Below are 24,276 nucleotides of genomic sequence, written 5' to 3'. Positions count from 1 at the left end.
ACTTACCTGTCAACCTACGTAGGTGGTCCCGGTCATATTAGACTAAAATAAAAACGTGGGGCCCATTAACTATTGCTGTAGTACTCTCTTCTAAAGGTATAATAGGCGTGGATTGCATCGACTTACTATAATTGTAACTGGAGATTTTGACAATCAATAATTAATAATAGAAAATACACATACCTTTCATTAGTTTTCTCTTTATAACGATCCGAAACCGCAACAAAATATTTAAGTACTTTTACGAGTGTTTGTTCTTGACAACTCACAGAAATGACAGATAGTCTATGGATGAACACCGTTACCAGTCGGTAACGTAAACTACCCAATTAAAAAAAAAACAAAACTATGATCAGAAATCAGAATAAAAGGACCCCCCTTTTATTCTGATTTGATCATGTCTCCCAACTGCCCATCTCTCCCCTACCTCCCCTATAGATAGACAGATTTTGACAAATCTGTCAAAATCTCGACTTTGATTTAGTTCAACTTGTCAACACGCTCGATAGTGAAGCGCTAGTGTAGTTTGACAATGTCAATCACGAAACTTTAAGGTAGAATTCCGTGGGTCGCGATTGTCGCAGCCGCGCGCGACAAAAGTCAACCTATGAAAATGTATGGCACCGCTGCCGAGGGCTGCGACAGTCGCGCGCGGACGACGAATTTCGTGAGCCGCTCGCGGCCGTACGCTTCTCAACATGGTCTAGCGCTTAATAACATCTATAGAATTTTAGTAAAACCAGAATTAAATTTTTGACAATGCCGCGAGCAGCTTACGAAATTCGTCGGCCGCGCGCGACTGTCACGGGCCTCGACAACGGTGCCATACATTTTCAAAGGTTGACTATTGTCGCGTCCACGGAATTCTACCTTTAGATCGAAGTCGAAGTGAGAGTGATGTCGAAGTGAGTTGTGATATTTTATAGAATCGACATGCTGGAGTTAGTCAGGGCAGTAATCTTGGACCTTTAGCTTTTATACTATATAATGATTAATGACTTACCAAAGATAGTTATAAAGGCAAAATGTCTACTGTTTGCTGACGATCTTAAACTGTCCCTAGCTATTACCGACGAACAGGACTGTGAAGTGCTTCAGGAGGATATCGACAGAGTAGTGAACTGGAGTAAGCAGAACCTTTTAAAATTCAATGTGTCGAAGTGTCAGACTATTAGTTTCTCTCGGTCGCGCAAACCTGTCCTCTGTGATTATAAGGTAGACGGAACACCGATGCCTAGAGTCACAGAGGTCAGGGACTTAGGGGTTCGCCTTAACTCGGGGTTGGTGTTTCGTGATCACATAGTGAATTGTTGTAAAAAGGCATTTAGGAATTTAGGTTTTACTCTTAGGATGGTACATAATTTTACTAATATTAAGGTTATAATAGCATTATACAACGCTCTAGTCAGAAGTCACTTAGAATGTAACGCAGTCATCTGGTCTCCACATGAAACTAAATATAGTATTATGTTGGAGAGAGTGCAAAACAAGTTTATTAGGTATCTTTATATGAAGGTATTACGGGGTATACCCGTTCTATCCCTTAATGTATCCCACTTTGTTTATACTGGGAATGGTAGGATATAACGAGCTGAGAGTCAGGAGGGAACTGGCACTCATATCGTATTTAGTCAAAGTGCTAAGAGGTGTAATACACAACCCCGATATTCTGGAGCAAGTGGGCGTGTGCGTCCCGGACAGATACGTGTGGCGACGGCGCCGGCCGCCGCTGCTGGCCGTGCCGCGGGGGCGCACTAACTTGCTCGGAGAGGCACCGCTGACGCGCGCACTCCGCACCATGAACCTCATAGCAAACGAAATTGACCTATTTTGTTGCTCACTGAGCGAGTTTGAAAGAACCACAGTATTTATTATTAGTTATAAAACATAGAATTAGATTATTAAGTGGAATTCCAGTAGTTATATTATGTATATATAGAATTAAGTTACACTATCGAATTAGATTTAATCTGTTGTAAGAGAGGAAAATAAATAAATAAATAAATATATTAAATCTGTAGAAAAGTAATTTTTGTACATTGAATAAATTGACAAAAAAAAAAATAGCCAGCGTGTTAAAGGATGACTAACAGAACTCATTTCCATCATTTTTGAAATTTTTGTCTGTTTGTCGGTTTATCTGTTTGTTTGTGCGCGCATCACGTAAAATCTACGAATTCAATGCAGACAATGCTTATATACGAAAATTCTACGTAACTTGAAGTATTACTTAGTTTTTGTTTTATCGGTTCACTCTATCAAAATATACTCGTATGATTAATTTAGTGAATTCAAGAAGTAAAATATTACGACACGAAAACTGTTTACTTTTGAAAACTGTACATTTGAATTTCGTACTTAAGTGCATATATTAGTTGATCGGTCTATTACATAATCTTACACAATCCTAATCTTAATCTTTACACAAAAAATCACACCCTTATAAGTAACTTCGGAAGAAAAATAAAATTCTATGAAAATTGTGTTTAGCCAAGGTTAAAGTAGCTCCATCTGTGGTAAATAAAATACATCAAATTTGTCAAAGGAGCGAGGTGGTAACAATTAATTTCCATTTACATTCATAGCTGGAGTTGTGCATTTTATGTAATTCACCTAATTTAAACAGGGGTGTAATTTTTCGATAGACATTTAAATAGTGTTCGTCAGTTTGTCGTGCCACATCAAAATCCAACTATAATTATTACGTTGATGAAAGGAAAATTAATAATTCTTAGCCAAATTTAAAACGGTGCCATCTAAATTGTTTTTGAACATTAATGTCAAAAATGATGACAGTTAGTGGACAGATTATCATTTTAAGTTATAGATGGAGTTGTGCATTTTTTAATATACGTAGTTTAGTTTATGTTCTATCAATGTGGTGGCCTTAAAACAAATTACTTTGAAAGAGTAGTAAGTAGACCTTAATTATTTTTTTGTGATGCAAAATATGTAAACTTAATTCTAGAAGAAAGGAGGATCTATCTCTCGCAAGTGCTGCTAAGCGTGTGGTAATGTAGGCTTCTATAGCGCACGTAAAATCCTTTTCGCCTCTGAAAACGTACAAATTACGCGTCGCATACCAGAGACATGCTTACTTTCAACTTCTGATCGCAAATACACTGGTCACGATTACGAACAGTCTCAGTCAGACCCGAGCCAAGTCTAAAAAAAAACACCTTTTAACTGTTTAATAAAACTATGTTTGAAATCGTTCAATTACAAAGACAGAATTGTTCACTGTTGCAAATCCTATCCACCTATATCCTATCCTAATCCACCTGCAATGCATGCTGCATTTTGGAAAAACCAATGTTATCCTATTCGAGAAGTCAAAAGAGTCGGCCTGCCAAGGGCAGCTTTCGCGCTAACCAACCTTCAGAATTACATTCATCGTTGAATGACTGAATACATTTTCAGAACCACAATAACAGTAGGAGCCAAACCGAATGATCGCTTCATAGAGCTCTGATTGGCCCGAGGTGACCAAGTCAGGTCTAATTTGTTCGTTCATCAGATCTTTGAAAGTGTTTCGGTGGATACTTTCTGTCGTCCTGTTTACATGTGACACAAAATATGGTGTTTAAACGTCCTCCGCAAGAGAACGAGTACGTATACGCTATACGAGTACATAAAGGCGAAATTTTCCCAGTGTGCGGTAGTGACGCACAGTATACATCATTTATGTTTCTTTTGATTTGCTGGCTCCACCAAGAAGTAACAAATTGCGAGCGTACATTTTGAAAAGCTTGGCAAAACTGTAGGTTTCAAGTACAAACACATGAATTGGACTCCCACAGATACGTACATTTGGCCTATTCGTGAACTAATGCAAACATTTTGGTGGAGTCCCCCCATAGTGAGTGAGTGCACATAAAATCCCCGTCATACAAGTGTTTCTCCCCTGTACTGAAATTATCCTACCCTATGCGCCAGCCTGATGACTCATCTCATCATCCATCCAGCTATTCCTCAACTATGTTGGTGTTGGCTTCCAGTCACCGAATCTGTTTGAGTACCAATATTTTGCTTGGAGCGACTACCTATCTGATTTCTTCAATCCAGTCAACTACACAACACGTTATCTATGGTAAGACTGACAGACTTTCTGGCTTCTGATTAGTCGCAGCAGCTACAGAAAATGTACAAATGACAGCTTTGTCAGACTCAAAGCATATATACCTATGTAGATTATAGCTGTTTCTTGTGAGAATTACTTACACACCATACGTAATAATTTTCCAAATTGGCTGACTACATAGATCCAGAGATTTCACAACGTCACATACTTTAGGTACTTCTTTGTTAAATAGATAAATGGTCACACATCCACAAAACAACCTTGATCAATGAATCTGTGCGGCTGCTAAGTAGTAATCCTAATATACTGTCACGTGAAAGAATGCACCTACGGGATAAGTAGTACTTTGACGATTCTATATTGCCGACGCAGACGAAGTTGCGGGCAACAGCTAGTAATAAATAAATGTGGAATAGTTAAAGTTCATCACGTTTTCAATGTTTTATCTTTCCCAGATAATCAAAAGCCAAGGAAAGTGTGCGAAGAAGGTACAACGCGCCTGGTAGACACATGCAACAGTTGCTATTGCCATAAAGGACGAGAATATTGCGAAAACAACATTTGTGAAGAGGTCGAGCGAAGTAAGTAAATCTTATGCTGCAACTACTTCATGATCATCATCGTAACACATTGCAGACTCTATTGATCGTAAAAAACATTCGCCCTCATTCATTCAACCGCAGCTTAACCTCGTTCGATGAACAAGTTGCTCCGTATTTCGGAAGGCACGTTAAATTGGTGAGCTATCATTTGAACATATTTCGCAGTCGCAGCAAGAAAGTCTGTTAACCAGTCTTACGAAAGGGTATCGGGTCCCCCAGGGTTGAGGAGGTCAGGTAGTCAGCAGACACCCAACATATTTGGGAAAAAGCGAGGCAGATGATGATATTTTTATTTACAGATTCTTTGAGAGTAAACTATTATAAATGTGACCTGTGGACTGTAAAATATGAAAGATGTGCACGTTGCAAATGCATAGCTCATTACTGGATGTGTATGGGAAGAATTTGTAAAGAATTGGATGGTTCTAAAAATGATACCAAAGCTTACCAAATCACAGAGGAAGAATGTATGTATAAGCCTTTCCTTCATAGCCTTATAACTACACTTAATTAAAATATGAGATTGTAAAAAGAATACTTCAGTGAATACCCTAACCCTTAAGTGGGTGATAGCCGAGCATACTTAATGTACGCGGTTTTTAAGATCGCGAACTTACTCGGCTGGACGTTAGTGACACACGTAAAGCTTACTCATTCTGTATCGCGATGTCGTCGACAGAAGAAGCTTTGTGTTATTTAGAAATTGTGTCTTATTACGTTTGAAAAAAAAAAAATCGAAATCGAAAAGTGTGGGTAAAGAAGTGGATGTCCTTTACGATACCCAGCCCTTACTGAATTATTTTTTCTTGATGTTCTCTCAAACGATGATCGTGTAGTGATCGTGTAACATTTCCAACTAAATTATGTAAACGTTTTGAAATTGTCTTTATAATACAAACGTAAAGGAAATTTCTTCACGTTTATTTTGATAACAATCTAAATAAGGTATAAAACAAAAAACTTTCCACATTTTTGTTAGGAGCTTCACACACAAAAAAGTCACTTGTCAAAAACGAGGAACTGTCACTTCAATATATTTTTTTATAAATTTTATGTTGCCATTGCACAGAAAAAATCACAACTCACTGATAACAAACTTCATAATGCGTCCTCTAGTATCAATCAACTATAATAATACCACCTGGCTATAGCGCTGTACACGTTTAAACCGAACGATGTCGTTCGGTGACCGACTGTAGTCACCATGGACGCTTAAGGCAAAAGTTTTTTGGTGACTGTAGTCACCTAGGACTACAGTCACCAAAAAACTTGAGTGGTTAGGATGAGCGAAAAAGGTCGTCGAGCCATAAGTTCGCATACCTACTTACTCGTACATCTATCATCCACTTTAGGGGTACCTCTATACAGATATATATTTTTTTCTTTCAGTATTATATACCCAGGCTTGCACGGAAGGAGACAAACGTCAGTTGGATGAGTGCACTAATTGCTTCTGTCATGGCTTAACGAAATGGGCGTGTCTAAGATATTGTGAAACCAGGAAACCTGAGTTACCACCTACACTACCGCCTACACCACCATCTTGTACGCTATCTCCTAAGCCATCTACTAAGCCATCTACTGTACCAACAACGACCGAAACACCAAAGAAGCAAGTCCGCTTTTATGATGAAAAAGGACAGCCTATATTTATGAGTAAGATTTTTTTTCACCCGACTGCTAAGAAAGGAGGGTTTTTCGAGCGGATCTTGTTTGTATGTAATAATTTTATTGCATCATACCGTCGTAGCGGCATAAAGCCGTATTACGTATGAGGGTATCGTCGGATTTGTCTCCATTACCAAGTTTTATACAGGAATGAATTTTAAGCAGTGCACAAACTGGTGGTTCAGAATCAATAAGAGAACATATCTGCATCATCAGTAAAATATATTTTTTCATATTTTTATCCGCCCTAAAATCAGCAAAATACGGACATTTAACTATTCTTACGCGCTTGGACCCGCGCTCGCGTCAGTAGACGCGTTTTGCTTTGCCGCCGCGCAGCCGTCATGCCTACTACGACGACTATCACCATACAATCGGTAACAAAATAAACATCTTTTGAAAGTGCTGGTCGCAGGGCACGACATACAAGCATAAATGACATTATCCGTCATACTCTTGTCACCGCCGGAGTGCCAGCCGATTTAGAACCTAAAGGCTTAGCACGTGACGATGGCAAGAGACCAGACAGGATGTCTATAATGCCTTGGAAGATGGGAAGGCCTTTTTTGTGGTACGCAACCTGCGTCGACACCCCACCTTCCCAGTACGGCGAGTTGTGTCGGTGCAGCTGCTGCAGCCGCGGAAAACAAACACAAACGGCGCAAATATGTTAATCTGGCAATGACATGTTTGAGCCATTTGGGGTTAAAACCTTGGGAAAACCTTCAAATGACCCCTCCCGCTGTGGGTTAGCAGCGGTGAGGGAGTGTCAGACTCTTACTGACTAAAAACCGTCGTGTTCCGTCGTAGGCCTTTTATGTACCAGGGCCGCGGTATCTCTTTCGAACAACCCGCAGCCCCGGCAGGCCCTGGCCCTACTGGGCCCCGCTGGGGTTGCTGACATCTCTTTGAGGAGCGCGTGGAACTACGCTCGCCGTCGACACGGGTCTGTCGTCTAAGAAGACAGAGGGACGATGAGCCACCCGAACTCACCGCCCACAGACCCACGCCTACGGTGGCCGGGAGTTATCTCGCGACACCCGGCGCCCGTGGTGTCTACCTGGTCTAGCACGGCGGCCGGAATGAGAGGTGCGAACTCTCTCTGGCGTTCCGCCTCCTCCTTCTCGAGCATGACTGCTTCGCAGAAGGAGGCGACGGCATCCCATTCCCTCTCGCCCCGGACCATGGCCTGGATCAGGGCCGGACGCGAGAGGTCGCCGCCGCCTAAAGCCTCGACGAGGACCCGGCGGTGCCCTTCCCATGCGGGACACACCTGGACTGTGTGGTCAACCGTGTCCTCGGGGCTGTCTGCACAATGGTGACACCCGGGCGCCTCCTCACGACCGATTCGGTGCAGGTACCTCCCAAAACAACCGTGTCCGGTGAGGACCTGCGTCATGCGGTACGTGAGGGCGCCATGACTCCTCCCGAGCCACTCCTCAAAGAGGGGACTTACCGCCTCGATGGTGGCGTGCCCTACCTTGGGAGAACCTTGAAACCAGACTTTATCGCGAAATATCCGAGCGATTAGTGGAGTCCACTCGAGGCAAAAAGGCTGGCCTATACTTCGGCCAAAAGATATGCATTGCCATCCAGCGTGGCAATGCAGCCAGCCTTATGGGCACGATCAACGCTGACAGCGATGCGGATGAATATTTTGATACTTAGTTTTAATTCTTCTCCCCTTTTTTATACTTTCGTATATATGTTACTAGCTTTTGCCCGCGACTTCGTTCGCGTGGAATAGTGGCACCCGGCAAATTTGGTTTGAACAATAGATGGCGCTGTATGTCCGAAATAAATTGAATTTTTTATTTTTATTTTTTGTAATAAAAACTATCCTATGTCCTTCTCCTGGCTCTAAACTACGTCCCTGCCAGTTTTCAGCGAAATCGGTTCAGCCGTTCTTGAGTTATATGTGGAGTAACTAACACGACTTTCTTTTATATATATAGATATAAAATAATAATAATAATTTGTATATAAAAAAGAATATATATATATATTTTGTATAAATATATACAAAAGTAAAACAAATTAAAAATTAAAAATATTTGCTGCCCATTTCCATTTTAACTTTTTACAGTGATGTAGAGCATCAATAACTTTGGTATTTTTTCTACTTATTGTATTTCTAATTCTATGTCTTCTTTTTATATTGAGTAAACTCCTTTCCATCGCTCTTTGGGTTGTTGCTATTTTGTTATACTATACGAAAGACAAGGCGGGAGGCAAGAATCCATTACTTTCTTCTTGAAATATGTACTTAGATCTGACTTTAGTATTTCATTATGGGACCAAAATTTATTCCATGTTAACTGGACTCGTCTCTCAATTTCATCACGATGTCTAGATTGATGAAATGACATTTGTTCACCTAGGTATATATAGTGTTCAACGTATTCTACTGTGGATCCTTGTACTGTTATGGCTTTTTTTATATTATTCGTCATGACTTTCGTTTTTTATTGTATTTAGTTCTAAACCTATTTTTAAACGTTGTTCAACTCGTTAATCATATTTTAAGTTGTTGTGCAGACTCCGCGAACAGTACTATGTCATCTGCAAATCTTAAATTGCTTAGGTAAGAGCCATTAACAGATATTTCTGTTTTGATCCAGTCTAGGTCTTTCATCATAAATTGGACTACAAGTATGAATATCCTCGGTGATAAGGGATCTCCCTGTTTGACTCCTCGATTAATCGGTATTTCTGTTCCGCTTCGATCTAGTCTAACTCTACTGCCGCTTTTAGAGTATACATATGTCTTGAATAAGTTGTATTAACTCTAAAGGGGTCCCATACTCTTGTAAAGCTGCCCACATACTATCGTGCATAATAGAGTCAAAAGCTTTTGCGTAATCAGTAAACGCCAAGTACCAGGGTTTTTTTATGTTCTTATATTTCTCTATAGTTATGTCTAGTGCATGTGTCCTAAAGCCTGCTTGCTCGAATGGTTGATGTTGATCAGATATTACCGAGAGCCGACGTTCAAGGCAGGTTGCTAATATTTTATATAGACAAGGTTGCAGACTAATCGGTCTATAGTTTCCAATATTAGTAGGGTCTCCTTTTTTATAAAGTAAAATAATATCCGATGCGGAAAATTCATTAGGAATTTTCTTTTCTTCTAATATTTTATTGAATAAGTTAGCGGTGTGGTAAGCAGAGTTCTTGCAACTTTATATATTATTTGATTTGTAATTTTGACTGGTCCACTACTTTTGTCTTCTTTCAATTTTTCTAAATGTAAATTTCTATCTCTGTGAATCTTTCTACTTTTTCTTTATTAGATTTGGTTAAGTTGTTTATCATAGGTAGTGAACTATTTTTTTCATATAACTTTTTGTAAAATTCTGTTGCAGTTTGTATTATTTCCGATCTTGAGTATGTAGATTTATTTTTCCTTGATATACATGGTATCCAATTTTTTGACACATTAAGTTCTTTGTATGCTTTTTCAGGCTGCCTGTTTGTGATAAGTGTTTTTCAAATTATTGTTTTCATAAGTCTTGACGTTCCTTCTTAATTTCTTTGTAGATGAATTTATAGAGACTTGTAAATATGTAAATGTAAATATACCTAATTGTTTTTTCCATTAAACATCTTTCGCTATCAATAACAATTTTTTTTCTACAAAATAAAAATACAAGCTGTTGATTTGCATCCGTGCAAGATTCAAGGACGTACTTATGCTAATGATTCTCAAACAAAAAAAAATTGGTATTAATTTTTGTCGGAAATCCGTCAATGTCACCTACCTGTATTTAAACTCGGCGCGTGTGATACTGGCCTTAAAACCGTGCTGAGCCGTCACACAAACGCAAGCACAAAGAATACGCAACGATCATTCATTTTCATTCAAAAAATTTGGTTACTTCTATTTCTATTATACTACTTCTGAAATACTATGACATTACAATGACAAAAAAGTAGCGCATATTAACTATTTCCCGTCTACTGTATTTCCAATCGATTATTTACGCATTTTATGTCAACCTCCTGAAATATTGCACAGATGCAAATCAACACCTTGTATACGTATCGATAAATCTTATCACTAAAACAAAGTCGCTTTTTCTGATCCTATGTCCCTCTGTACAACGGATTTTGATGCGGTTCTTATGATTTTGGAAAAAATAAGAATTAAAAATAATAATGAGGGCGCTCCCTGTGTTGCTCCGCATCGCTGCCATTGCGGTGAGGCTGTCGACAGCCCTGGACACCATGGTCTGTCGTGCTGCAGAAGTGCTGTTCGTATTAACGACATTATCCGTCGTGCTGTTTCCATCGCCGGTGTACGTGACGATGGAAGGAGGCCAGATGGTATGACGTTGTTGCCATGGAATATGGGGAAGCCCTTGGTGTGGGACGCATTGTGCGTCGACACTCAGGCGTCATCACACCTTCCTAGCACGGCAGGCTGGCTGTGCTGGGGTGGCTGCTGCTTCTGCAGAGACCACCAGCAAATATAATAACTTTGTTGAAAAGGACAAGGACATCGCGAAAAGGCTTGTCGACGCTTCACGTGACCAGAGGGCTGGCTTGTTCTTTGGACAAAGAATTAGCATTGCCATTCAACGTGGCAATGCATCCAGTCTTCTGGGGTTATTTTAATGTTTTGTATAAGTATAGTATTTTATTTATAGAATTACTTATTAATCTTATAGTAGGTACGGTACTTATAGTGCGGAAACAGTTCTAGTCTTTTACTTCCAGTTATTTTTTAAACGTAAGAATTTGAAACCTGACAGTTTTAATTTCTTTGTTTTCAGTTACCAAAAATAGTTACCCATGTGTAGATGAAACATTGCATGTAATAGATTCATGTAACGCGTGTTACTGCAAGTTTAAAAAATGGTATTGTGGAGAGATTCATTGTGTTCCTGACAAGAATAAGAAGCGTAAGATATTCATATTATTACTTCAGACCGGGCTATGAGAACGAAGGAATTGGTAGTGCATCTGTGTCTGTGTAAATGCTTGTGCACTATAACAGTCCCACGCAGCTAGCTAAATGAACGGACGTCATTGACAAAAATAGGCCTTGGACGCCATTACTATTGTTACTCGATCGTGTACTACGTAGCTGTTGCCGCATGTCGTGTGGCTTATGTCAAATTTCGTGACAGTGACAGAGCCATACGACCAAATTGAGCGTTATTAGCTTGGCAATCTAGGACTGAGCGTCGTAACGAGGGATCCAGAGTACTAAGTACTCCAGAGCACTCAATCGACAAACTACGTAATTTATTTTATTTGGGAAAACAAACAATTGTTCATTAAATATCACAAATACAATATTACTACAGTAAAAGTATAAATGTACAATCAACAACGTTTCCACAGTTATTGACGACGTAGATGGCGCTGGCGTGTAATGTTTACATTTAATGTGCTCCGTTTTGTTTATTAAAAAACCGGCCAAGTGCGAGTCGGACTCGCGCACCAAGGGTTCCGTACAAATCCTGTATAGATAAAAAGTGAGTCTCGCGCCAACCGTTCAGTTTAGAACAATCATAGTTATGATAATTTCGTGAGAGTCAAAATAGTTAATATTTTTTATTTTATAATACAACTAAAATAGTAGGCCAGTACCTTGTAAAAGTTATTTTATTAAAGTTATTTATATACAACATTTTATAGTCATCATTCAGAAATCTGATTGAAAATAACTAATTATGTCTTAGAGGTCATTGGGCATATCTGACCCGGTTTGTAAAAAGTGGCGGACATGAATCAAAGTAGTTTTAAATCGTGGAGAATGGTATGACGTTTCTTTGAATATAAATATTTTATTAAAATTCCATGGAGACGAATGTCCAGGATCGTTTGAATGGTATGTTGCAACTACCACGTGTTTGGGCTTATTTTATTCGTATTCTCGAAGACTTTCCACATAGATAGGTTTGACTGCCATTGTGGGATCGATAGCAAAGATCAGATGTAGTTATGGGAATTCCTTTACAATTTATAACGTATCCTTGTGTTGGCGCTTATTTTATTTTAGGTGATGAGAATTCACTTCTTGATTTTTTGAGAGATTAATCACCTAACGAGCCCCAGTTTCAGGTATTTTCGAAACTGCCTGACGACTTGTAACTGTCGAATTGTAACAACGACTGCTAGAGAGTAGGATTCGGGGCTGCTTGCTGGCTTTACGTTTCTAGAGCCTTGACAAAAGTGTAATTCTGTCCCTTTCTTTGTTTTATATAGTCGGCTTTATTTTATTTTGTAGCATTTTACAAACAAATCCAACTTTAAACATATAAAAAAGCAACAAGAAAACAAAAGATGTTAGGTGCATCGGTCTAGAAGTCGGTGTCTAGAGGATGCATTTATATTTATTTAACCACCGAGATCTAGACCGATGCATATAAACAGTTTTCTTGTTGTTTTTAGAAGTTGTTTTTTTTTTTGAAAAGTTTTTATTTTTAACTTTTGTGAAAAGTTCTCGTCATATAAGCATAATATAATCCCAAATACGACGTAACTAAAACATACCGTTGAAGAGTTCTCTCGACTTTCTCACGTCTCCATCATCAGGTAAGCTCTAAACCTTCACTGTTTGATAGTATCACCAGACATACATCTGAGAATCAAGTTTAAATCCTATGCATGCCTACAATTTCTGATAGTTGCCCTCGATTTCTCAGGATTTCCATCATCAGATCCTGACCTGATGACAATGGAAATAAACGGCGAGTATACTCTTTCACTACAAAGAAATGATTTCTCAAATCCGTCAAACTTGACCGTTAAATTCCCCATTGAAATAAGGAAAATATTTGATGTTTACACCTGATTTTCTCTAGATTCCCATGGTTCACATTGATGCGACTAATGCCATAGTAAATCAGAGCCTTTATCATTATACTGTGCTATATTTCGTTCGTATCCAATGACCCATAAGATGCCCAATGACCTTTGAATGATTTAAAATTTTTCACAGTTTAGAGGCGATTATATTAAGAAGTGTTTGATATGAATTTCAACTTTAATATCTCTACGCGTTCATGTGAAAAAGGGTAGGTAGTACCTAAGTTTATAATTATTAAAAAATATTTTATGTTATGTAAGCAAAAATAATATTTTAATATTTTATGTAACTTCAAATTTATCATTTTCGCAATTTTTCCTTTATCTGTACCATATAACGTTGCTTCGTGCCGAATTTCAAGATTCTGAGTTCACGGGAAGTACCTTGTAGGTTTTGATTCCCTAGCGTGTGACGGAAATTCGTCTAAGGTGTCGGTATAACTGCTGTATCTTTTGATCGCGTTAACTTAGAATTTTGATTTTTTCACTGCCTAAAGGGACAATAGACATAGGTATTTGGTATAAATTTCAATTTGATACCTTTATTCGTTCGTGAGAAATAAGGTAGTAAGTTTCATTTTATTAAAATATTTTTTTTTATATTATATAACTAAAAAAATGAAATTTTCAATTTTTTTCCTATATATGCATTATATGACAATGCTTCATGACAAATTTCAAGACTCTGAGTTTACGGGAAGTATCCTGTAGGTTTTGATTCCTTTGCGAGTGTCGAAAATTTGTTGAAAATATCGACATAATCGGCTGTATCTTTTGATTGGCTTGCCTTAGAAGTTTGATATTTTCACAGCTAAAAGGGACAATAGACTTGAGTATTTCATGTAAATTTCAACTTGATACGTCCACGCGTTCTTGAGATAAAGGGTCTTGACAGACAGACAGACAGACGGACAACAAACTGATCCTATAAGGGTTCCGATTTTTCCTTTTGAGGTACGGAACCCTAAAAATAAATTAAGGGCTAGTAATAAAAGCTCCGACAAAAAAATAAGAATTGCCCTAACTCAAACTACTAAAGCGACTGACTAAAATACTGACTTTCCGACTACTTTTCTCCGAATGAAAATTACGAAACGACCGAATGAGATTCTAAAGTCTTCGAAAAATAAACATCATTGTTTGTTGCTATAATAATTTTCTACCAGTATAAATTACGTTCTACAAAAAACTATGCTTTGTAATTTTTTTCTTTGTAATCTTTACTTGCCTACTATTAATTCGTAAATTACCTTTCATATTTCATAGACTTGGGTGCCATTTTAACTTTAGCATTATACTGAAAATATTATTTTCAGTGGTTAAACAATACTTTTAAAAAATATAAAAATGCACTTGTAATAATAACTTTTACTTGCTTCATATATCATGAATTTTACTTACCACGGGTATGCTTCGATATCGGTTCTTATTTCAGGTTCAGGAAAAAGTTTGAATTAAAGTAGTATTTACGCTTTAATCTAAAACCAAGTAGATTTTGGTTTCCTAGAATATTTTTAACCGACTTCCCAAAAAGGAGGAGGTTCTCAATTTGGCCGGGACTCATGTGTTTTTTTTCTACACATCGACTACGCTGAGGTTTATAGACCGATTTACGTGATTCCTTTTTTTTCATCAGGTCATCAGGTATCAGGTGATAGTCATCAAGGGCAACCTTCGAAAGTTGTAGGCATTTGATCAACACCCAACTTTTATTTCGACGATTCTTTTTCACCGGTATTGATGAACCAGCTCCCTCATCTTCCTCCTCCGATCCAGAACGGTACCTCATCCATATTTCGTAACAATGCTAAGTTTCCTTAATAGATATAACCCGTGCCGATAAAGAATGGGATGAGAAATCGCGACAGCTGTATTCAACTCTCGCTCATGTGCTATAGTGTATGAGCGAGAGGTAAATACAGCTGTCGTGATTTCTAATCCCATTCTTTATCGGCACGGGTTATAGTAAGTTAGTAGTGTCCTTAGTACATTTATTAGTCATATTAGTGATAATACGAAAGCAAAGGCAACAAAAAACTATTAATTTTCTTAACATAAACAGACGTAAAATGCAAGCATCGGATCTTTCGATCACGTGTGCCAAACTGTTGTGTATTTTCATTATTATTGAGAGTTGAAAAATAAATTTAATAACCAACAATAGAAATTATAACAGTTCATGCAAGTTGTAAAAATATGATTATTTTGTCAAAACGTCTGTTGTCGGTAACTTAGTAATTTTGTCGGAAGTTCAGTATTCTAGTCGGAACTTTAGTTTTATTACTTGAAGATCGAATTTTTTTTTTGGGAGAAAAAGTTATTTGAACCTGCTCATATTTGTCGATTGATATTTTTTGTCGTTTATGTTTTGGTTTAAAAAAGTCGTGGTGGCCTAGTGGGTAAAGAACCAACCTCTCGAGTAAGAGGGTGTGGGTTCGATTCCAGTTCAGGCAAGTACCAATGCAACTTTTCTAAGTTTGTATGTACTTTCTAAGTATTTCTTGGATACCAATGGCTGATAAAAAGGTGAAGGAAAACATCTTGAGGAAACCTGGACTATATAGTCTGAAATCACCAACCCGCATTGAGCAAGCGTGGTGATTAATGCTCAATCCTTCTCCGTGTGAGAGGAGGCCGCAGCCCAGTAGTGGGACGACAAAAAAAGGCTGTAACAAACATGTTTTGGATTTTTGTCGGTTATTCATTATAACACTGGTTAATAAGAATAATTATATAGTCGGCCACAGATCGCTGGAGATTAATTTGTTTTTCGGAACCATTATTATTATCCAAAAATAAATAGCTAAGTTGATTTACTGACTCTGTAACTGCTAACAAAGTGAAGTTAGACACTTAAAGTACGTGTGATAGTGTTATTATCAGTTATAGTGCAGAAACAATATAAAAATAGTGTTAAGAATTGACCCAAACCGTGACTTGCAATAATGACTGGACTGCTGTAAGTTATTCGTGTACCTCTGATAATCTTCCTTCAAATGAGTTATGCCCAATTCGTCATTTTAGTGATTTGGCATCCATAAAAAACGTGTCCCGATTTGTCTTTCGACAAAATATTTTATTTCGCTTAGTCCCAATTGGTCATCCGTTCTTTATTTTGTAAAAAGTACTGTCAACAAGAAAAGTTTTACAATATTGTAATATGTTTTTTTTTTATTTATGTTGGTTATGTTTTTTTCCGAATATGGCAAAGACGCTATTAATAAAATCGCGATTTCAACGGCGTCACACAACGCACAGCCAAAACCAAAATACCAGGATGGCATAAATCAGATGAGTTATATACCAACGAGTGTCCATGGAATTGCCCACCATGTACTAGGACCGCATAACTTACAGGAGTATAGCAGTCAAGAGTGTCAGGATTTTACATTTTATATACTAATCTATAATATAAAAATGAATCGCAAAATGTGTTGGTAAGCGCATAACTCAACAACGCCTGGACCAATTTGGTTAATTCTTTTTTTGTTGTGTTTGTTATTGTCAGGAGAAGGTTCTTATGAAAAAAAAATAGGGTAAAGTAGAGAAGTCAGTTGACGGGAGCGAAGCCGCGGGCAAAAGCTAGTTGTAGATAAATATACTAATTTACACCATGTCGATGAATTGTATTTTATGTATATCAACCAATTTTTTTTAAATCCCGGTAAAACTTATTTTATATAATAAAATCAGGTAGGTAATGAAACAGAAGCCTTTTGTTTTCTAGAAAGAGACAAAATATAGAAGAAGGGGCAAAGTATGGACTGGTTTCTATTGTTTTGTGTAAGTAACTATTTACTATTGGCTGTTGAGTGCCCTTGAAGTGCATGTGAGTTAGTAAATATGAATACCGGGAAAACAGTATATAGCACAATTTGTGACCAAAACTTAAGCACATATACATAAATAAAATAAATATATTTTCTTAATTGTGTATGGATAGTAAGAACAAGAAGTTTCAGAAGATAATTGAACTGAAACGTTCTGTTTATACGAACAAGGTCCAATTAAAAAAAAACTGCAGTATGTGCAACACAACTGCTGACTAGATTCAAATTTTATATTTATTTTCTTGTTTGTGAATATTTTTATGTATACAATCTCTTTGCTAGTTATGGGCTCCTGGTACTTTTGTTACCGGTACAAAAAGTATCAAGTCACATTTTCGGGTTTATAAAATGCCCATGTTAATTACCCATGTTGTCTTCATCTATGTTTTAATGTAAATTTTATTATTTTATCATATTTATATGAGAGCTATTAAAACCTTTACCTACATCGAAATTTTTCATTTAAAATTTCTTTTAACACTTTTATTTCTGACGGTACTCTGCTACGTGGAATTTTATGCGGGTGACGAAACGAAACTCAAAATTTAAATATTAAATTATTTATTTTGTTCGAATGACGAATTGGGAATTGATGTATGGAAAAAATTGTTGGTGACCAATCGGTACTAATGACAAATTGGGAATAACTCGAACGAAGTAAGAATGACTTAATTTCCAAAGAAGAAAAATGTTTTGTTAGATTTTTAAAGTTTAAAGTTATCTTATATTCGATCGGATATAATTGTCAATCGTTAATTTTTGATATTTTTTATGATTATAATATAGTGATTCGAAACAGAAAGATGTGTTATTTACTCTTTTTCATCATTCCCATTATCATATTTTCATTCTCGTAAAAGAAAAGTCATTACCAGATAATATACGTCATTACCGCTTCAGTTGAATAACTTTGAAAATCGATAACTTCTGATATTTTTGTTGGATTTCAGTGCCTTTAGTAGTTTTGTGATGAGTATTATAAAAACTGATTATTTTTATTTTTAAGCACGCATTTCCGACCAGTTTAAAAAAATAATCAAAATAAATAAGAAAGAATCAAAACGGCGGATGCACCCTGTTGTAGTCTCCTATCTGTAGCTATATATATAATAACTGTGTACTATTTGTTAAGTGTATGTATCGGCTCATTAACCTCACTCTAGCACGTCTTCACTCCGCGGCGGTAGGTAACAGACTGCCCTGTGCAGACTGATTCCCCCACCCCGCACCCTGCGTGTGAGTGTAGGAACGAGACGACAGATGTTTGATAGTGTGTGTGTAGTTGTATGGTTGCGTGTGTGTTGGTTTGTTATAATCGTGTATGCTACACACCCTACAGCTCATTCTCACGCTGCAGTTCCCAATCGCGACATGGTTTTACTAGGAACCTGTCAGGTGCGCGCGTTCAACACCGCCGCCGGCACGCAATGTACCGTGCGCACACTCGTTGACAGTGGGGCGCAGGATTGTTTTATTACTTCTGCATGCGCAAAAACACTTGGGTTGAAACTCCGCCGGTATAATCTTACCATAGCCGGACTAGGACAAAACTCAGTTACACACGTAAAGGGGGTGACAGACTGCACTATACTACCTGTACATGATGATGCTCCGCACTTTAATATCAAACCAGTCGTATTAGATAACATTACAGCTCTAATACCTAGCGTTAAAGTACCATAAGTCGTTCGAGAACGCTTAAAACATCTAGTGTTAGCTGATCGCGACTATGATGTTCCCACAAAAATTGATTTATTAATAGGGGCGGAGCTATTCCACGATATTTATGACGGTCAACGTATCAATCTGGGGCCCGGTTTACCTACCGCTCTGCATAGCGTTTTTGGGTGGATTTTGACAGGGGCAGTCAATTCTAATTCTGCACCCTTGAACACAGCGTGCTCTTTAGTGGCCACCACATTTAATTTATTAAATATATTATTAAATTAGAAGAACAAATTCAAAAATTTTGGGAAGTGGAGGAACCACCACGCGCTATTATCACCGTACCCGAGAATGATACCTGCGAATGCATGTACACAGATCTAACCTATCGCGAACCTAACGGCCGATATGTCTCCTACCTCTTAAAGGAAGGCGATCGGTCATTGGGTGAATCTTACATTAATACACTCTCGCGTTTTACTAATCATGAAAAGAAACTTAATCGTCAGACTGAACTTAAATCCGATTCTGTTACAGCCTTTTTATTATCCCACTGCTGGGCATAGGCCTCCTCTCACACGGAGAAGGATTAAGCGTTAATCACCACGCTTGCTCAATGCGGGTTGGTGATTTCAGACTTTATAGTCCAGGTTTCCTCAAGATGTTTTCCTTCACCTTTTTATCAGCCATTGGTGTCTAAGATTTACCTAGAAGTACATACAAACTTAGAAAAGTTGCATTGGTACTTGCCTAACCTGGAATCGAACCCGCGCCCTCATACTCGAGAGGTTGGTTCTTTGCCCACTAGGCCACCACGACTTTTAAATCCGATTATGTAAATTATATGCGCGAGTGCGAGAATTTAAATCATATATCGCACACCCAGAACAACACTGCATTATGTCGAAAAATCGCAAAACAGAGTTATCTATGTATTTGAATAGCCAAAAATTTGCTGCATATCCCACGAAGACAGGCATATTTATATTTACAAAAATACTTAAGAGGTGGCGTGCTAACTCTTTATTGGTGCCGACGCGTTGCCAGAATCATACCGCGAACACAAAACTATTTCCTGTTGCAACTTGTCCGCCTAGGGAACAGCACGCAGGTTCTCGACGCAACAGTAAATTAATTTGTGATAGTGAGGTGTTGTTGAATGTAGTGCTAAAACTACTCCGAGTTATTTCGTTTTAATTCAGTATTGGTGACTGTGTTTATACAACGTGTTTGACACTATTTCGAAATAATACCCTGTTGGTGATGAAGGTATGTTAATTTTTTTGTATTATTCGAAAATGGTTCAGTATTGTTCGTAAAAAGTGAAAATCAGTGAAATAATGCAGTATTGATGGTAGATTTAAATGATGACCTAATTTTGTTAAACAAATCATAATAAATATTTTATATACGCAGACTTGTTACTTATATAATAATTTAAAAGTAATATAATTCTAATTTGTTTTGTACCATATTTACAACTTGATAACATACTTTTTTCGAAATAATGCACTGTTGTTGAATAAATCTAAATTGTCATTGTTATTTCGCAGATAATGAAGGAACGACGACTTTGACGAGGTGAATAGGAGAATTCAGTTGGGTTGGGCTGCATTTGGGAAGCTACGTCGAGTTCTAACATCATGACTTACGGAGCCGAAACGTGGACACTGATGGTACGGCTGGTCCACAAGTTTAAAGTCGCTCAGCGGGCTATGGAAAGAGCTATGCTCGGCATTTCTTTTAGGGATCGCATCAGAAATGAGGTAATCCGTCAGAGAACCAAGGTCATCGACATAGCCCACCGAATCAGCAAGCTGAAGTGGCAGTGGGCTGGCCATATTAGCCGAAGAACCGATAACCGTTGGGGTAAACGAGTCCTAGAGTGGAGACCACGCCTCGGCAAACGTAGTGTAGGACGTCCTCAGGCACGGTGGAGTGATGACTTGCGCAAGACGGCTGGCAGGAGCTGGATGCGAGAAGCCAAAAATCGATCTCAGTGGCGTGCACTTGGAGAGGCCTATGTCCAGCAGTGGACTGCGATAGGCTGATGATGAGATAATGAAGGGCCGATGTCTTTTATTATTGAAGAAGGCAATGGAAGTAACTACAGAAGAAACCACATCTTCTATTCAACAAGGCAGCGGGGAAAAAGAAACCGAAAATAAATCGTGTTCAGAATCGACTGCTGGTACCTACGTCAGCGGTGGCGGCATCAGTCGATGAAGTACACGATAGGGAGGTACCTGTTTCTTTTTTATCTGAACATAGCAAATGAAAAAGATTTTATAGACCTTGTGGTGACAAATGCAAGTTGAAATCATCATCATCATCATCATCATCTCAGCCATAGGACGTCCACTGCTGAACATAGGCCTCTCCCTTAGATCTCCACAGATACCTGTTGGAGGCGACCTGCATCCAACGTCTTCCGGCGACCTTTATAAGGTCGTCTGTCCACCTTGTTGATGGACGTCCTACGCTGCGCTTGCTAGTCCGTGGTCTCCACTCCAGCACTTTTCGACCCCATCGGCCATCCGCTCTGCGAGCAATATGGCCAGCACATTGCCACTTCAACTTGCTAATCCGGTGGGCTATATCGGTGACTTTAGTTCGTCTACGGATCTCCTCATTTCGGATTCGATCACGTAGAGAAACACCGAGCATAGTAGAAATGCAAGACTAAAAGAGACAAGTTGGTACGACAAGACATTTTTAAACAGTTTTGGCAGTTGGGTAATTTAGAGAGGCAAAGAGTTTATTGATAATTACTGTCTTGTTTTAATATTTTATATGATTATTTCAGCGAAATTTGCCTTTTTTTTGTTTAATGATTATGAGAAGATTGTTCTGTTGTTTTTTATTTCAGTATTACATGTAACAAGTAATGGTTTATGTTTAAAATATATACCTACTGATTTTGTTAAAATTTCGTGTTTTATTTCATTGTTAATAGATCTTTTCCTGAAAACAAAACAAATATGCCTTTATTGTTCATTGAATCTTTACACAAAAACTGTAGAATAATAGTGCATTATTTCATAATTAATCAGTAAAAAAGACATAACTCGAAATAATACTTTTTCATTTCATTTTGTCAGTCCAAAACAGTGAAGTAAGTAAAAAAAGGCATTATTTTGGTTAATTAACGCATTTAGAATTTACTGCACTGTATAATCCTGACACCCATAGGATTCTTCACAGATAATGTGCAAGACATTCACAAAAACTGCGACGTAAAGTGAGATAACACTTTTTCGTCAATTCTGAAAAATAAGCTATTTTGACTTAGTGCAGTGTTGTTCTGGGCGTGCGATATGTATCCTGCACCTGACCCTGCAGTACCTACTCTCAATCGTTATCTCATCCCTCACAGTTGCGTCGTTCGTCCAGAGAGCACGACCACTAAATTGGGAATAGTATTCGATGCTAGCTCTAAAACTACTAACGGTCTTTCTTTAAATGACATCTAGACACACGGCAGTGTGTCCGCCAAGTTCGAGCAAAAAAGGCGACACACCGGCCGTGGGTTATATTACACGAACCATTTCGGGCCAAATTCGACCCCCCTGTAACTCAAAATCTATTTTATTTACGCATATCAAATTTCTAGTATCTGTTGAGACCCCCTCACTTATCTAAAATACAAATTTTCATTAATATACCTATTGTAGGTCTTGAGATATTGACGTCAGAAAATCGCTATTTTTACTATACACTTATTCACTGATTCACTGATTCACTGACTCACTCATCAAAAACCTAGACCACTTCCAATGGTCGTATTGACTTGAAATTTGGCATGGAGGTAGGTCTTTATGTCAAGGTAAAGGGAAAAATCTGAAAATGGCCAAGTATGAGTCGGTTTCAAAATAATGAAGGTGTTTTATACCCGGTGTAAATTTATACCCCTAAGGAACTAAAACGAACTAAATTTATCTATATTTATATAACATATCATAGAAGATATATCATAGAATGGTACAAAGGTTTGTATTTAGTCAAAGTAAAGTAAAAATCTGAAAACGGTCAAGTGTGAATCACTTTCGAAAATAACGAATGTGTAACTTTGATCCACGAACATAATATATGATAACATGTCATGTTAGTCAGTTGGTAAATCTAGTCATAGTTAATCTAGTTCATTTCTTTGTAAGAAACATAGTGCATATTAAAAAATCTAAAAGATAGTATAAATGAGACATTTCTTTAACTAACTTCATCATAAGAAAAAAATAAAATAAACAACCTTACAAAAATAAATGAAATCCCACCCAAAACAAAAATGTGAAAGACTGCCAAGTTCGATAATATGGGAATGCTTCGCCTATAAAAGAAGTGAGATCTGAATAAGTACCAAGTTCCATACACATACCTCAGTTAAAAATAGTTACTTTTTAATGATGATTACTTGGCAAGTTTTAATAGAAAATTAAATACTTGATTCATTGCGTTTAGTAGGTTTATCACAAGGTGTATGAAAACTTGCCAAGTAACATCATTAAAAAGTAACTATTTTTAACTGAGGTATGTGTATGGAACTTGGTACTTATTCAGATCTCACTTCTTTTATAGGCGAAGCATTCCCATATTATCGAACTTGGCAGTCTTTCACATTTTTGTTTTGGGTGGGTTGTTTATACTGTACCCCGGTCAAAATAGACATTTGAAATAACAAAAATTCCCGGAAAGCTGAATTTTGGTGGAGAGCTTGAGTTTACCATCACAATAAAATGTCAAAAGTCCCCATCGATCCCATGTATCATGGGACGAACCTGTGCCTACGGATGTAGCTGTAGAATGACTAACCTTTATAGCTGATCTCCATAACTTAAATCTAATACAACTCCCTCGTAGGATTATACTAAAGCATTTCAACTCATCGGATTTTGTGATAGATCCACGAAAGCATATGGCTGTTGTGTTTATCTTCGTGTCGTACCTCTCACGGTGTTCAAGTTTATCTTTTAATTGCTAAGTCCAAGGTTGCACCTCTGAAAGTGTTGACTGTTAACCGTTTAGAGTTGTGCAGTGCTGTATTGCTGGTCAAAGTAGTAAATCGCATTCACTCCTTGCTTAGTTCCAAAATCATCTTAAATAAATCTATCTTCTTTACAGACAGCTCGACTGTATTGTCGTGGTTGAATACTGAGCCACACAAACTTAAGACCTTCGTTGCTTACAGAGTGGTCCTTATTAACGACAGTCCTGTGCCAACTTAGTGGCGACATGTGTCCTCCAATGACAACCCATCCGATGTCTGTAGTCGTGGCTTATCATGCCTATCTCTATCTTCAGCTCAAATTTGGTGGTCTGGTCCTCCGTGGTTGCACCACGAACCCTTTACCTGTATCAGCAGTTGAAGTGTCAGATAACGTGCCAGAACTTAAGCCCTCATCACGCGCGTGTCACACAACTGTGACGCGTGAAGCTGACTTACTCGATTCCACCATGGAACGCGACTCCTCTCTTTCCCACGTGGAAAGAGTGGTTGCATGGATCTACCGTTTCATCAAAAACGCGAAAGCAAAACGTTCTGACCGTAACTTACTACCTTACCTCACAGCCGCTGAGCTAAGTCAGTCTCTGGACCATTTAATAAAATATGTTC

At 38.0% G+C, this 24,276-nt stretch overlaps 1 protein-coding gene across 1 annotated transcript in view; it reads left to right on the top strand.

Moving 5' to 3' along the window:
- Positions 1-987: 987 nt before the first annotated feature.
- Positions 988-24,276, top strand: part of LOC124636061 (kielin/chordin-like protein) — a 65,283-nt gene continuing 41,994 nt past the window's right edge. The window contains exons 1-5 of the mRNA XM_047172015.1: positions 988-1,126; positions 4,537-4,662; positions 6,073-6,339; positions 11,127-11,255; positions 12,412-12,423. Of these exons, the coding sequence (XP_047027971.1) occupies positions 988-1,126; positions 4,537-4,662; positions 6,073-6,339; positions 11,127-11,255; positions 12,412-12,423 (673 nt within the window). The remainder of the gene's footprint in view (positions 1,127-4,536; positions 4,663-6,072; positions 6,340-11,126; positions 11,256-12,411; positions 12,424-24,276) is intronic.

This window comes from Helicoverpa zea, chromosome 13 (assembly GCF_022581195.2).
Source record: "Helicoverpa zea isolate HzStark_Cry1AcR chromosome 13, ilHelZeax1.1, whole genome shotgun sequence".
NCBI lineage: Eukaryota > Metazoa > Arthropoda > Insecta > Lepidoptera > Noctuidae > Helicoverpa > Helicoverpa zea.
The sequence above is the reverse complement of the archived record's forward strand: the minus strand, read 5'-3'. Positions and strand labels throughout refer to the sequence as shown.